At 41.1% G+C, this 13,961-nt stretch overlaps 1 protein-coding gene across 1 annotated transcript in view; it reads right to left on the reverse strand.

Annotated features, from left to right (window-relative positions):
• F10 (coagulation factor X) overlaps window positions 1-13,961 on the reverse strand; it is a 30,483-nt gene that overhangs the window by 13,801 nt on the left and 2,721 nt on the right. Inside the window, exons 2-5 of the mRNA XM_089693561.1 lie at window positions 9,956-10,116; window positions 6,658-6,682; window positions 3,574-3,687; window positions 1,759-1,890 (exon numbers count right to left, since the gene is read on the reverse strand). Of these exons, the coding sequence (XP_089549687.1) occupies window positions 1,759-1,890; window positions 3,574-3,687; window positions 6,658-6,682; window positions 9,956-10,116 (432 nt within the window). The remainder of the gene's footprint in view (window positions 1-1,758; window positions 1,891-3,573; window positions 3,688-6,657; window positions 6,683-9,955; window positions 10,117-13,961) is intronic.

Genomic DNA, 13,961 nt, shown 5'->3' on the forward strand with positions numbered 1-13,961 from the left:
TGTTGCCACTAGGACAAGAACTGAAGGAAAATTCCTCCAACAGAGATTGAAAAAAAACCCCACTTTATAGTAGAATGGGAGGAAGGTTAGAATCCCCTTGTTATTGATACTGTATATGTGTCCATGTATAAGATGTCCCCTTACTTCATGTTCCTGTGACAAAGAATCAAACCTATGGATACATAAAAAGTCTTGACTGGACTTGCACTTGAATTCCAAAAGGGACTTTTGGTCTATATACAGTAAGACATTGTAGGAAGCAATAAGAATGTGCTGAGTGCTCTGACCTAGGGCATCCAGATAAGATTTCAGTTCATTGAATTCAGAAAATCTAAGACAGCCTTTCTGAACCAGGGTTTCATTAAGCCTCAGGTATGTTCCACAGGTTGCTAGGGATTCCATGAGCAATGAACAATTTGAGACTCTCAGATAAGTAACTGCTGACATCAATGATCTTTTCATTATTTGTAAGGAAAGCATTCTTCCCAATGACTGCAAGTGAAAGGAGAATTGTTCCCAGTGACCATCACATAAATATTAGCAGGGGTTTCCTGAGACCGGAAAGTTATTTCCGGGGTTCCTCCATATTAAAAAGGTTGAGAAAGGCTGACCTAAGAGAGTTATGCTAATAGTTTGACATGCACCACAACATTACTTCACCCATCATTTCACTGTCTACATTTTTTATTGAGCAAAAAAATAAATAAATAATAATTTAAAGTGATATTAAACCTTTTGTTTTTTTAAATAACAAACATGTTATACTTACCTGCTCTGTGCAATGGTTTTGCACAGAGCAGTTCTGATCCTCCTTTTCTGGGGTTCCCCGCTGGAGCTCCTGTTTTCTCCACCCTTCTAAATACTCTCCCAGCAAGCCACTTGCTATGGGGGGGGGTACTTGTTCAGGTTCGCTTCCAAGCCCATTGACACAGACACTGGGGCTTTGCCTTGCCCCGCTCCTTCCTCAAAGGATTTGATTGGCAGCAGCAGGAGCCAATGGCTCTCTCTGCAATCAATCTGCACTGTGAGGAGGAAGAGAGCAGAAAGCTACTGCTCTTATGCTTACAGTATCAATGGATCGAGATCAGGGTCAAGTAAATGTAAGGGGGGAAACCTGCAACACAGAAGGTTTTCTACCTTAATGCAGAGAATCTATTAAAGTAAAACCTTAAACCTTGAGGCTTTAGAACCACTTTAATTATACTCTGTGTTTAAATCTGAATGTGGTAATGGGCTTGGTTGAGTGGCAACAGTAACAGCAATTCCAGGTAAATGTGACTAATTACTGCTAGCTGTATATGAATTCAATTATGGGGTAGTTTGTTAAACAACATTGGACACTGCCCTGGGGGACATGTACTAAAGCAAAAGAAGTTTGGAAGGGAGCAGGAATTTCATTAATGCTTGAAGTGAAACATAAAAATGCAAAATTTCTTAAAACAACATTGCCAGTGGATTCCCAATGGTATGGGGACCTCCGTAATTACCAGCCCTAGCAGGAAGCTGTTGCATTTAGCAATACTAGTAATAGGGTTACCATCCCTACTTCTAGTTTTACCATCACCTGGATAAATGAGAACGTTCACATACATGCTGGATGGCGTGAAATCACCATCCAGGAAATTTATGTGCTGGAGCTATAGAACACTGTGATATGTCTGTGTTGGGAAGGCTCTGGCTACAAAACGAGCACACAAGTATATGAATTGACATGTTGTAACCCATCATTTTTAACAATTTGTAATGAAGCTTTCTTACCACTTGAAACACAGGATTTGCCATCATCTGCCAGGGTATAGCCAGCGGTACATGAACAGACTACCTCTCTGCCCTCCACTTTGCAATACTGTTCACAGCCACCATTGTTTAGGCTGCACATTTTTAGGATAACTGAAACATAAAGCACCATACACATTAGTGTGGACTTTAGTAACATCTGCAGTAGAATTCAAATACAGGCCTGGTCTGGGGGGTGGGGGGGATTTAACAAAATGCTTTGACTATGGTCTGCCCACTTAGTAGTGCCCACTACATGGTTTATAGGCGTGATATTGCAGTAGATGAGAAATGGGGGAATGTTAGTGCTGGACTGTTCTAGCTCACAGGGATTTGTGCACACAGTGACCATAGACATGCGCTTTTGCTCTACAAGGGCTGTCAGGTCAATTCAAAGCCATGGGATTCATAGTTAATACATTTTAACCCTTTGAGGACCAAGGGACGTATTTGTCCCATGTTTTTAATTGCGTGTATCATCTGATTAAGAACTTAAAACTCTTTTTTTTTTTTGATTTGAGTCAAAATATTAGTTCTTATCAACAAACAACAAATGGATGTAGCTTTTTGCCAATTATTTCATGAAATGGCTTAGTTACAGCAACTGAAGTGTACAAACTTTAAAAACAAAAAAATGTATTCTTTTGGTGTTCCAAAACCTTACGGTCCTCAAAGGGCTAAAACATGAATGGGCATTATAAATAAGGAATGGGGGGGGGGGTTACAGGCCAGCTTTAAGTATTATAAACATGGCCGACCATTCTGTTTATAGTATTATAAGTAGGAGCTGCTTTCAGCTAGTTGAATGGAGTTCATCAGCTAACTGAATGCAGTCCTTACTGGGACAACCATAAATCACACAGGTGTATCGTTTCTTCCAGAGAGCAGTGTATATAACACAATTTAACCACAGATTGGAAAATGTCATTAGATACCACTAAGGTTTCTGCATGGCCAACACAGGTTGTAGCCTAGGGCAGCAAGGCTTCTGGAGGCAGTACACACTCGTCAAGGCATCCTGTTCATGACGAGGTCCATTTAGAAGCAATTTGCTAACAGAACAGTAAAATATATCCAAAGCATAAACAAGTAGATGGGACTTTGAAGGTGTAATTCTGATTATATATATATATACAAAAAATAAAGCAAATCTTTGTGATAAGTCATTACATACATTACCAGATACAGATGTCCTTATATCACCATTGTTCCCTTGCATTGTCATTCAAACTCTCTTATAATATTATAGTAAATATACTATTCTATCCATCAGCCATATTTTACAATGGGAAAAGGAACAATTGCTTGATGCATTATGCAAAATTATGCTTCCTCAGGTAATATGGACTGAACACGAGAAGTAATAGTCTAGATGTTTGAAAGAAAAAAATGCTGTAGTCACCAAGAAGGAAGAAATCATTGTGAGATCATAGGGAATATGTAATCATGGCAATCCAGGAACACCTATTAACTGTCATATGCAAAAGCATAATTCTTCCTTCATTGATCAATAGAATTTTTGGATCCTCATACTAAGAGAAAAATGGTGTCCTGGATGCCAGACTAGGAGGGGACAAACTTCTGCATTAAAGCAAGCCGTGTGTTGCTACAATATGAAAGTCAACTGGGTTTTGAACAGGGAGGGGGTTGGTTAGAGCAAAACAGTTGGACTTTGAGGGACGGAAAATATATAACTAGATCTGGACACCAGAGATGTATTTCAGTAAACATTAACAACCGTAAACGCATATGGTAGTTACCAGTTGCTTTTTTGCTAAGGACTTAATAAGGACTTACCAGCTTCACATTTTTTGCCCTCAAAGCCTGCATTACAGAGACAAGTAAATCCACCAATGCCATCTTTGCATGATCCACCATAAAAACAAGGATTAGGATTACACTGGTCTCCATCTAGAGTATACAAATAGAAATGAGTTCTGAAACCCAGCCAGACAGGTAAAGAGACAGTTGAAATCCATACATGTGAACTTATTTTCCTGACAAAATGGGGTTGATTTACTAAAACTGGAGAGTGCAACATCTGGTGCAGCTCTGCATAGAAACCAATCCGCTTCCAGAATTTTTGTTAATTGAACAAGCTAAAGTTAGAAGCTGATTGGCTACCATGCACAGCTGCACAAGATTATGCACTCTCCAGTTTTAGTAAATCAATCCCAAAGTGTTTATTCACTTTTGTGATTTGCAGACATACATGCCTGTGTTCAACCAGTGGAGTGACCTTACCTTTTTTTTTACTGTAGATTAATTGTGACCTCCCTAAACAAAGCCACACCCATTCTATTGGTCACAACCACTTTATTTCCCCCTGTCCCCAATACACTCGACACGCTTTACACGCCACCATTTTGTTTTTTGCTTTATAGATGTCCCTTCTAATTTTCCAATATTGGCAACTATGCTAATATGTTTTAATACAGAAAAACCCTATAGGTTGTATAGTATATCTAATCAATATAACCATATGCCATCATTGGATTGCATCCAGCCAACAATTCTAGATATGAAGGACTATCAGGGTGTCAAAATTTATTTATATCAGTCAGAAAAAACTGGCAAAAAGTATAGAATCACCACTCTTGGAAAATGTTCATTCAATTGTCTAAGTTTGTGGGGAAAAAAAAAACAATCACAGACATGCCTCAAAACTATTTTCATTTAACATTCCAACCTTCTGACTAAGAAACACTTAAAAAAAATAAAAAAGAAAGAAAACTCTAGTCATTTGCAACTGTTTTTGTAGATCAAAAAAAGGAAAAAAATATGGAATCAATCAATTCTGAGGAAAATATTATGAAAAAAAACCACTACAGTATACCACACTAGTACTTTGATGCACCACCTCTGGCTTTTTTTAACAGCTTGAATTGTCTGAGGCATGGATTTAACTATTGACAAACTGTATTCTTCATCAATCCGGCTCCAACTTTCTCTTATTGCAGTTGCAAGATCAGCTTTGCAGGTTGGAGCCTTGTAATGGACCATTCTCTTTAATTTCCACCATAGATTTTTAATTGTATTGCGGTTCGGATTTGGCACAGGAAAGGAGATGGCGGAACATGGGATTGTGCTGAACCAATCCTAACTGTGGCAGGAAAGTTGTGGGGGTACTTGGCAGAGGTTTGGTTGAGGTTTGCTACTCAGAGATCTGGGACTGGGTCAATTCCAAGTTGTAAATGGCTTGGAAGGTTTTATATTAAAGTGTTACTAACACCAGGACCCTGCATTCACTATATCTGGTCTTTCACAGTACACAGAACATGGAAATGCAATTATTTTAGTAAATATAAACTGCTAAATACTTTTTCTCATCAACAGCATATAGCAGTCTTGTGACTTCTATCAGTGTCCAGCAGAGCACTGGTTAAAGTTTGTAGGAGGAGTTTTCATTCTCCTCTCACTGCTCTATGAGGGTGCATGATCCCGACCCTCTGTCTGGATAGCTCCGATTCTCCTTGTGCTGATCACATGCATGCTCCCAAGAAAAAAAAAACTCTCTAGCAATACAAACCAAACTGAGCACGTGCAGCTTGCCCCAAGGCTCTGTTCAATCAGCAGATGGATTGGGGACTGTGGAAGAAGGAGAGGATCACAGAAGACAGGATCAAACATCCTTTTTACACAATGCAGAGGATTAACCCCTTAGGTTCAATAGTGTGTATAATAAGCATGCTTTACTGCATATACAGACTGACTTTACTGTTGTGGGTTTAGTAACACTTCAATAGTAGGTGATAGGGTGAAAACCAATGTGTGAAAAAAAAAACTGCTTGTGAGGAAAACATACTAAAAATAATTGGAGGATTAATGCTAAAAAGTAAATAGGGTACTGACTGAGTGAGACAATACTATTTTACCCACTTATTTCATATTCCGTTGACTGACAAAATATAATACATTACAGAGATTTCTGTTGTGGAGCAATATATACACACACCCCAGCTGTCTCAGATTAAAATCCGGCATCTCGTAAATCCAGGCTGTGGCACGGTTGTAGACAGACTGGGGCAGGGGCGGACTGACAACTCATGGGGCCCCCGGGCAATAGGGGATCACGGGGCCCCTGTGTCCCTGCCCAAACTCAAAAAGCCTATGAAAAAGGTACCAGGGGCACCTCATGGGGCCCCCTACTGACCCCGGGCCCTCGGGCAGAGCCCGAGTTTCCAAATGGTCAGTCCGCCCCTGGACTGGGGGGTATGTGTACAGTGTGTAATGCAAGTGGGTTCAGATTTTACTTAACCACAGCCTTTTAAGCCATGCACAGCAGTGAACACAACTCAAGCACATCCACTATTCTCTGCATTTTTTCTCTACACCCAAGTGTCCCTCTTTCCTAAAATGTAAAGTTGGGAGGTATGTATAATGTGCTGACTTTGGAAGCAGTGAATCTGTTGTGGCAGTTTGTTAAGTTCTTACTGACTAATAGAATTGTCAATATGGCATGGTATGCTTGCTGGGTAATATAACTGTTGTTGCAGCTTGATATAATTTGCTATGATGACCTTTTTGTACAACATGTAATAGTATCATAATATAATGTACGATGGTGGCACCATATAATATGAAGGCCTGTTACCCTCATACTATGTCCCTACTTCACACCCACTCACAATATTCTACACCCAATATTCACAGCTGAGTCACCACTATAAAGTTGTCCCATATTGTCATTTCCTTCCTCTAGTAGGCCCCAGGTATCCCAATCCAACACTGTTGATCTGGTTCTCTAGAGGTTCCTCCAGTAGATATAATAACAAACTAGCCGACACTGAATGCAGACCTAGAGACCTTGATCCAATGACCATTCTTTTAGGACGATCTTTGTTTTCAGTTACTTCCCCAAACTTTCAATAATGGTCTTACCAAGATATATGTTCCAGAATTCTTGCTGTTAAGGAAAAATGAAACACATGTAATGTTAATAAAACAAATCGAAAAAGATTTTAATCAAGCCAATTTATTCACTAGAAAAACATTTAAAAATTCATGGGTTCATTAATGAAAACTGGAGAAATCAAATCGAAGGAAGAAAAAAAGAAATCGTAATAGCAATTCAAATGTACAAAGGCGAAAAAGAAAATACGTAAAAAGACAAAAAAACTTGACAATTCAAACTGAGAGCAAAAATGCATTAGCAGCAATTTTACCTCCTGTGAAAAACAAATGTCAAATGGTCAATAAATTGAGAGATGGGAACAGCTTAAAATGTTAGGAAAGTCTGTAAAAGTTGACCTTGGACCTGCCCACTTGACCACCCAAGTCTTTCTATTGGCCATTGATAAAGGATAAGAGGTTTTATGGGTATAGGTCACGCAACTTTTAAAGCAGTATTAAACCCAAAACATAAATTAAATACATTGCAGCTTACCAATATTTAAATGTGGTAGCTGCATTAGTTTTCTTCTTTAGGCTTCTGTTTTCACCTAGTGATCTAGGCTATAACACACCTGTATTAGAGTGTCCTCACTCTGGATGAAAGAGCACAGGGGAACCTTTGGACAGCAGCATTGTCAGTCTGAGGGGCGTGGAGTGTTAGTGTATTTAAATCTGCTAGTACATCTAACCATTGAAGCCAAACTCCAGCTCACACTGTAGTTACACAAGCAGTCACAGCAGTTTTTTCTTTTTGGATAAGGGTTTTACATGAATAAATAAAAGCTGATCATTGCAAGCACCCTTGTCAATGGTAAATGGTTTGTCTCAATGCTCTAACTGCTACATTTGCAGTAGAGCTTGTTCTGTTGAAAAACATCAGACGAACTGGCAGGATCACCTGGTGAAAATAAAATAAAAAAAATAATATAGCCTCCACATCTAAGAATTGGTAAGCTGCAATATAATATAGGTTTGCTTTTGGGTTCAATAATGCTTTAAAGCCCGCCACACGTTACAGTCTTTCTGAACAATCTACCAACATATACTCTATGTAGTGCAAGGGTCTACTTGACTGAATATGGATTAATTTAATTGCTTTAGACAAAATGTTGCCCCTGTGGGGCAGCACAGTGGCTAAATGGTTAGCACTTCCGCCTGGCCGTACTAGGGTCGTTGGTTTGAATCCCAGCCACGGCACCACCTGCCTGGAGTTTGCATGTTCTCCCTGTGACTGCATGGGTTTACTCCGGGTACTCCGCTTTCCTCCCACACTCCACGCTCCTGTCTAAATTGTCCCTAGTATGTGTATGTATGAATGTAAGTTAGGGACTTTAGATTGTACACCCCTTGAGGGTTAGGGACTGATGTGAATGTACAATATATATGTAAAGCGCTGCGTAAATTGACGGCGCTATATAAGTAACTGAAATAAATATCAGATTTTTTTGTCCATTCTAGTGAAATGGCAGTCCATTCATTTGAATGGGCTTCCTTAACACAAAGCATGCTAACACTTGTGCATTAACACAATGCTTCGGAACAGGCAGATGTAAGAGCATTCCAGTCAAGTCCACCTGTCATCTTCTCAGGTGATCTGATGGGAAACTCTATGCAGCCCTATGGACTGGCAGATGTAAACAGACTTGTGTCCATTTTGACTTCTTTCACATAGAAAGATCGATCGTTTTTTCAGGCAGACCCGATCAGACCATCCATAGTTCTCTATGAAGTGGCAGATGTCAGCGAACCTGTGTACACTGACACCCACCCGCATCCAATCCAATCCCGTCCGCTAAAAACAGACGGATAGGGATCGATTCCCCACCTCTCCGGCAGATTGGATCAGACGATAGTCGGATGAAAACGGACAGGCGGTCCATTTCCATATGACTGCCCTAAAGAGAACAGCGGGCTGTGTCCGTGTCTGCTTTGCATAGTGGAGCGGACACAGATCTGTCATCTGCCTTCTCAGCAGGGATCAGCGGAGAGATCCTCCGCTGAGCAGGAGGATCTGCTTGATAGAGTCTGCCCCATCTGAAAGGGGCCTTACACCTGTCTACCTCTGAGTCCATCCAGGCATGGAAAGAAATGGAAAAAGACTGTTGTTTTTTCGAGACCTAAACGTGAAAGATCGAAGGTAGCCTGATGTAAACAATCAGCGCAATCCATTTACATCCAGCTGCCCATAAAGTTGTCATGGGTCTGACTGTGTCCGCCAGGCATAAACTGAATGGACACAAATGTAAAAAAAATGACATCCATCCTGTTCAGCAGAGGTTCTGCTCACAGGTCTCCTGCTGATCAGACCAGACTTCACTCTGTGTGAAAAGAGTGTGATAAAAAAAAAAGAACTTGTTGGCATATTACTACAGCTCCAGGTTTACATTAAGACAGACGAGTTGCCAATTTGCAGAGGAAAGGCAGACAGGATAGGAAGATTTGAGAACAATAGTGACATGGGACCAGGGGCGGACTGGCAACTCATGGGGCCCCCGGGCAATAGGGGATCATGGGGCCCCTGTGTCTTTGCCCACACTCAAACCACACCCAAAACAGCCTATGGGAGGTACCAGGGGCATCTCATGGGGCCCCCTATTGACCCCGGGACCTCGGGCAGTGGCCCATTGCCGCAATGGTCAGTCCGCCCCTGCATGAGACTCAGAAACTAATGGAGATCACTGTAGTAGAAGACCAGCCAGATACAGTATATACATAGTTCCATCGGTCCAAGCTGGGCCAATGTAACTGAAAATATATCCATACCTGGAATTCAAGTGCATTATTGGCACAGCGTGCACCTTGTATTTTTACCTCTTGGCAAAGAGGGATAAAGCAGAATTGGGCCCTAGGCCGGATGGTAGGTTTGATTCCTAAATGCCACCCTATTTGCATTGTCTGTATTGCCATGGTCTTCAGGAGCATGAATGTTGTAGCTGGCCCCCCTGGACATTCACCGGGCCATAGGCTCCTGTCTAGGTTGCCCTGTGAGTGATCGGGTTCTACCTCTTTGCATAACATGCCTGGAAAAGTGGAAATACACAAGGAAATCTGCAGAAATTATCAGACTGTAAGAAGATTCTTTTATCCATGAAAAGTAACTGTTTTGTGCAAACAGGACAACCTGTTAACAAAGTGTAACACATTTACAAGAGTATATCAACTGAATCTTCAACAAAAAATAATGGGGTTTTTTGGACAAAACAATTTCCACTGGACTTTCTAGAGATGCTCCAGAATCTTTAAGGAAGGGCTTTAACAAAATATCAGACATGCAAGCAATCCTTACAGTTTTCACATCATCCTCAAATATCTCCCGAGCTTCCTCGTAGCTGCAGGTTTCCTCACGACACTCTCTTTCCAGATTTCCCTTCTTAAATTCTTCAAAAGCTGAATTTGCACGCTTGAACCTCCCCAAAATGCTGTGTGCCATGTCATGATTCACAAAAACTGCAATTCAAGAATGACTGTTACATCCAGAGTCATGTCAATTAACAGAGCTTTACTCGAACAGATTCAAGCATACTTTTGGCAGACATTGAACTATCCTGTAAGGTCTGTAGAGAGGACCGTATACAAAAACCACACTGTTCTACAGTTCAAGCGAGGTGGTGCCACTGAACAAATCTTCATCTTAATGTAAGACATCCTCTACTAAAAAAAAGAAATATGAAGGCTAAAATTCCTGACCTCTGCTTCTCTGCTAAAAATACTAATTACTTGGCTGTCATACTGATCCAGGGGCTTCAGTACTTCCTAATAGAGATGACCTTGGGTGTGTTCAGATCCTAGTCCAAATCCACATGAACTGAGCTGCCAAGAAGCTGTCACCTCTACTGTGCCAATCATAAGAGGCCAAGGCAGTCCCCAGCCACCACAAGGGGCATGTATACGTGCATCTGCAGGGTGGGGAATGCCTCGGCTGCTTACCCCTGGCACAGTAGAGATGACATCTTCCTAACATGCTCACTCACATGGGTTCAAACTAGGATCCGCACATGCCCAAGCTCATCCCCAATTCCAAAATCTCCAACCTGGAATAAACTCAGGTGTTCTGTCTTCACTTTTTTTCTCTAAGGACCAGTGCCATTTTCGGGCTTGCATCAATGGTATCTATTTGAAGTCAGTTTGAGATGCTTTGGCGATCCTTCAGAAGTCATTGACAGGTGCATTTGACCTGCAGATTACATATTTCTGACCTGTGTTTTGACTCGTTTCAGGTGGGTTTTGCTTTCCTATACAAAAGCCAAGCAACACAGGCCCTAATCTGTATGCTTCTTCCAGGTCAGAGGCTCAGAAAGCACTAAAGACAAAGAAAGCCAGGCAGCCTTTATTTTAAGAAGAAGTCCAGTAAAAACATACTCTGAATGTCCCTTAAGACAAATTACAGTCAGGTCCATAAATATTGGGACATCCACACAATTCGAACATTTTTGGCTTTATACAGCACCGCAATGGATTTGAAATGAAACAAACAAGATGTGCTTTAATTTGAGGGTATTTACATCCAAATCAGGTGAACGGTGTAGGAATTACAACAGTTTGCATATGTGCCTCCCACTTGTTAAGGGACCAAAAGTAATGGGACAGAATAATAATCATAAATCAAACTTTCACTTTTTAATACTTGGTTGCAAATCCTTTGCAGTCAATTACAGCCTGAAGTCTGGAACTCATAGACATCACCAGACGCTGGGTTTCATCCCTGGTGATGCTCTGCCAGGCCTCTACTGCAACTGTCTTCAGTTCCTGCTTGTTCTTGGGGCATTTTCCCTTCAGTTTTCTCTTCAGCAAGTGAAATGCATGCTCAATCGGATTCAGGTCAGGTGATTGACTTGGCCATTGCATAACATTCCACTTCTTTCCCTAAAAAAACTCTTTGGTTGCTTTTGCAGTATGCTTTGGGTCATTGTCCATCTGCACTGTGAAGCGGCGTCCAATGAGTTCTGAAGCATTTGGCTGAATATGAGCAGATAATATTGCCCGAAACACTTCAGAATTCATCCTGCTGCTTTTGTCAGCAGTCACATCATCAATAAATACAAGAGAACCAGTTCCATTGGCAGCCATACATGCCCACGCCATGACACTACCACCACCATGCTTCACGGATGAGGTGGTATGCTTAGGATCATGAGCAGTTCCTTTCCTTCTCCATACTCTTCTCTTCCCATCACTCTGGTACAAGTTGATCTTGGTCTCATCTGTCCATAGGATGTTGTTCCAGAACTGTGAAGGCTTTTTTAGATGTCGTATGGCAAACTCTAATCTGGCCTTCCTGTTTTTGAGGCTCACCAATGGTTTACATCTTGTGGTGAACCCTCTGTATTCACTCTGGTGAAGTCTTCTCTTGATTGTTGACTTTGACACACATACACCTACCTCCTGGAGAGTGTTCTTGATCTGGCCAACTGTTGTGAAGGGTGTTTTCTTCACCAGGGAAAGAATTCTTTGGTCATCCACCACAGTTGTTTTCCGTGGTCTTCCGGGTCTTTTTGTGTTGCTGAGCTCACCGGTGCGTTCCTTCTTTTTAAGAATGTTCCAAACAGTTGTTTTGGCCACGCCTAATGTTTTTGCTATCTCTCTGATGGGTTTGTTTTGTTTTTTCAGCCTAATGATGGCTTGCTTCACTGATAGTGACAGCTCTTTGGATCTCATCTTGAGAGTTGACAGCAACAGATTCCAAATGCAAATAGCACACTTGAAATGAACTCTGGACCTTTTATCTGCTCATTGTAATTGGGATAATGAGGGAATAACACACACCTGACCATGGAACAGCTGAGAAGCCAATTGTCCCATTACTTTTGGTCCCTTAACAAGCGGGTGGCACATATGCAAACTGTTGTAATTCCTACACTGTTCACCTGATTTGGATGTAAACACCCTCAAATTAAAGCTGACAGTCTGCAGTTAAAGCACATCTTGTTCATTTCATTTCAAATCCATTGTGGTGGTGTATAGAGCCAAAAATGTTAGAATTGTGTGGATGTCCCAATATTTATGGACCTGACTGTATATGTATAAAACTGTGTAAAATAGGGTATGGTTTGCATGCGTCTGTGCTTTCAGACATACCATTAATTGGAAATTGTACTCTGAATCTAATGTAACACAGTGATTGTAAACCCTGCATATACCAAGTGAAGTGAGTGGCTTCTGGTGATACGCACAGATAAAACAAATCCTCCCACATAAGTTGTACCTGTTTATCTGCAGTATTCTCTTCTCTACATCCGTTCAAAGTACTGAGCTTACAAAGCTTGTCTGACAGTTCAGTAAAAAGGGGCGGAGAGCTGAAGTTACACTCTGCAGAGCTCTGTTAGGGGAGCTCTGAGAGTTGATTGGAGGGAAGAGACACCCCCCCCCCTTCACACAGCTCACAGGAACAGAGCTGAGGTTGTCAATCTGTTGAAGGTCCATTCCCTGTCACCATTTTTCTCTTGGTGTCAGGAAAACTTGTTAAAAGTGACTCATGCTGATAGCAGAGGAATGAAGCAGCAGAGATAAATGACACTTAGTGCGTGATTGAGACAAGTACACACTATAGAAGGATATGCTTTGTTCGTAATTCGTGTCGGAGGTTTACAACTACAAGATACTTTGGATGGAAGTTAAACTCTGTTTAAAAAAAAAACATCTTCTTAAGGGCATGCTGAACTTCAAACCTCTGATGTCTTTTGTCCATTTCGATGATCCCTAAAGGAAACTAGTGAGGACAAAATATGGTAGCTGTCATTGCTGCCTTGTTTTCAAGGGTGCTGAGTCTACAGATGTCATTCTGACCCTGCTTCACTGAGTCACTGTCCAGAAACAAGCATGCAGGACAGGAGTTCAGGATTTTCAGATTTTGCTGTGTTTATTCTTCTCCCAGGCCCACTTGGTTAATGAAGTCATAATGATGATGACAGCTCTGGAACCTGCACATTTACAAATAAGCAAACAATGGCACATCCCATATTTCCATCCTCACAGGTTAACATTAACTGACATACATGTAATGACGTCATAATGCATGCCAGTGATAACATACTCTTCCATTCACACTGGTCCAAAACTCCAACCTCCTGAATTTCTTAACAATAGGAGGAGTTCATGGATCAGGGATAAAAGCAAATATTATGTGGACTTGGAGATGCAATTTTTTTTACTACCCAATACATTTTCACCTTCTGAGAGGCTGGAAAAGGTTCTATGAGAAAATATATTTCTGTGCATATCTCTTCATTTATAAAAGATACACTTAAGTGGAGCAATTAAAGTGTTAATAAACCCACAAAAGTACAATCAGTCTG

This window comes from Staurois parvus, unplaced genomic scaffold (genome assembly GCF_062004578.1).
Source record: "Staurois parvus isolate SC_StPar_1 unplaced genomic scaffold, SC_StPar_1.0 ptg000634l, whole genome shotgun sequence".
Lineage (NCBI taxonomy): Eukaryota > Metazoa > Chordata > Amphibia > Anura > Ranidae > Staurois > Staurois parvus.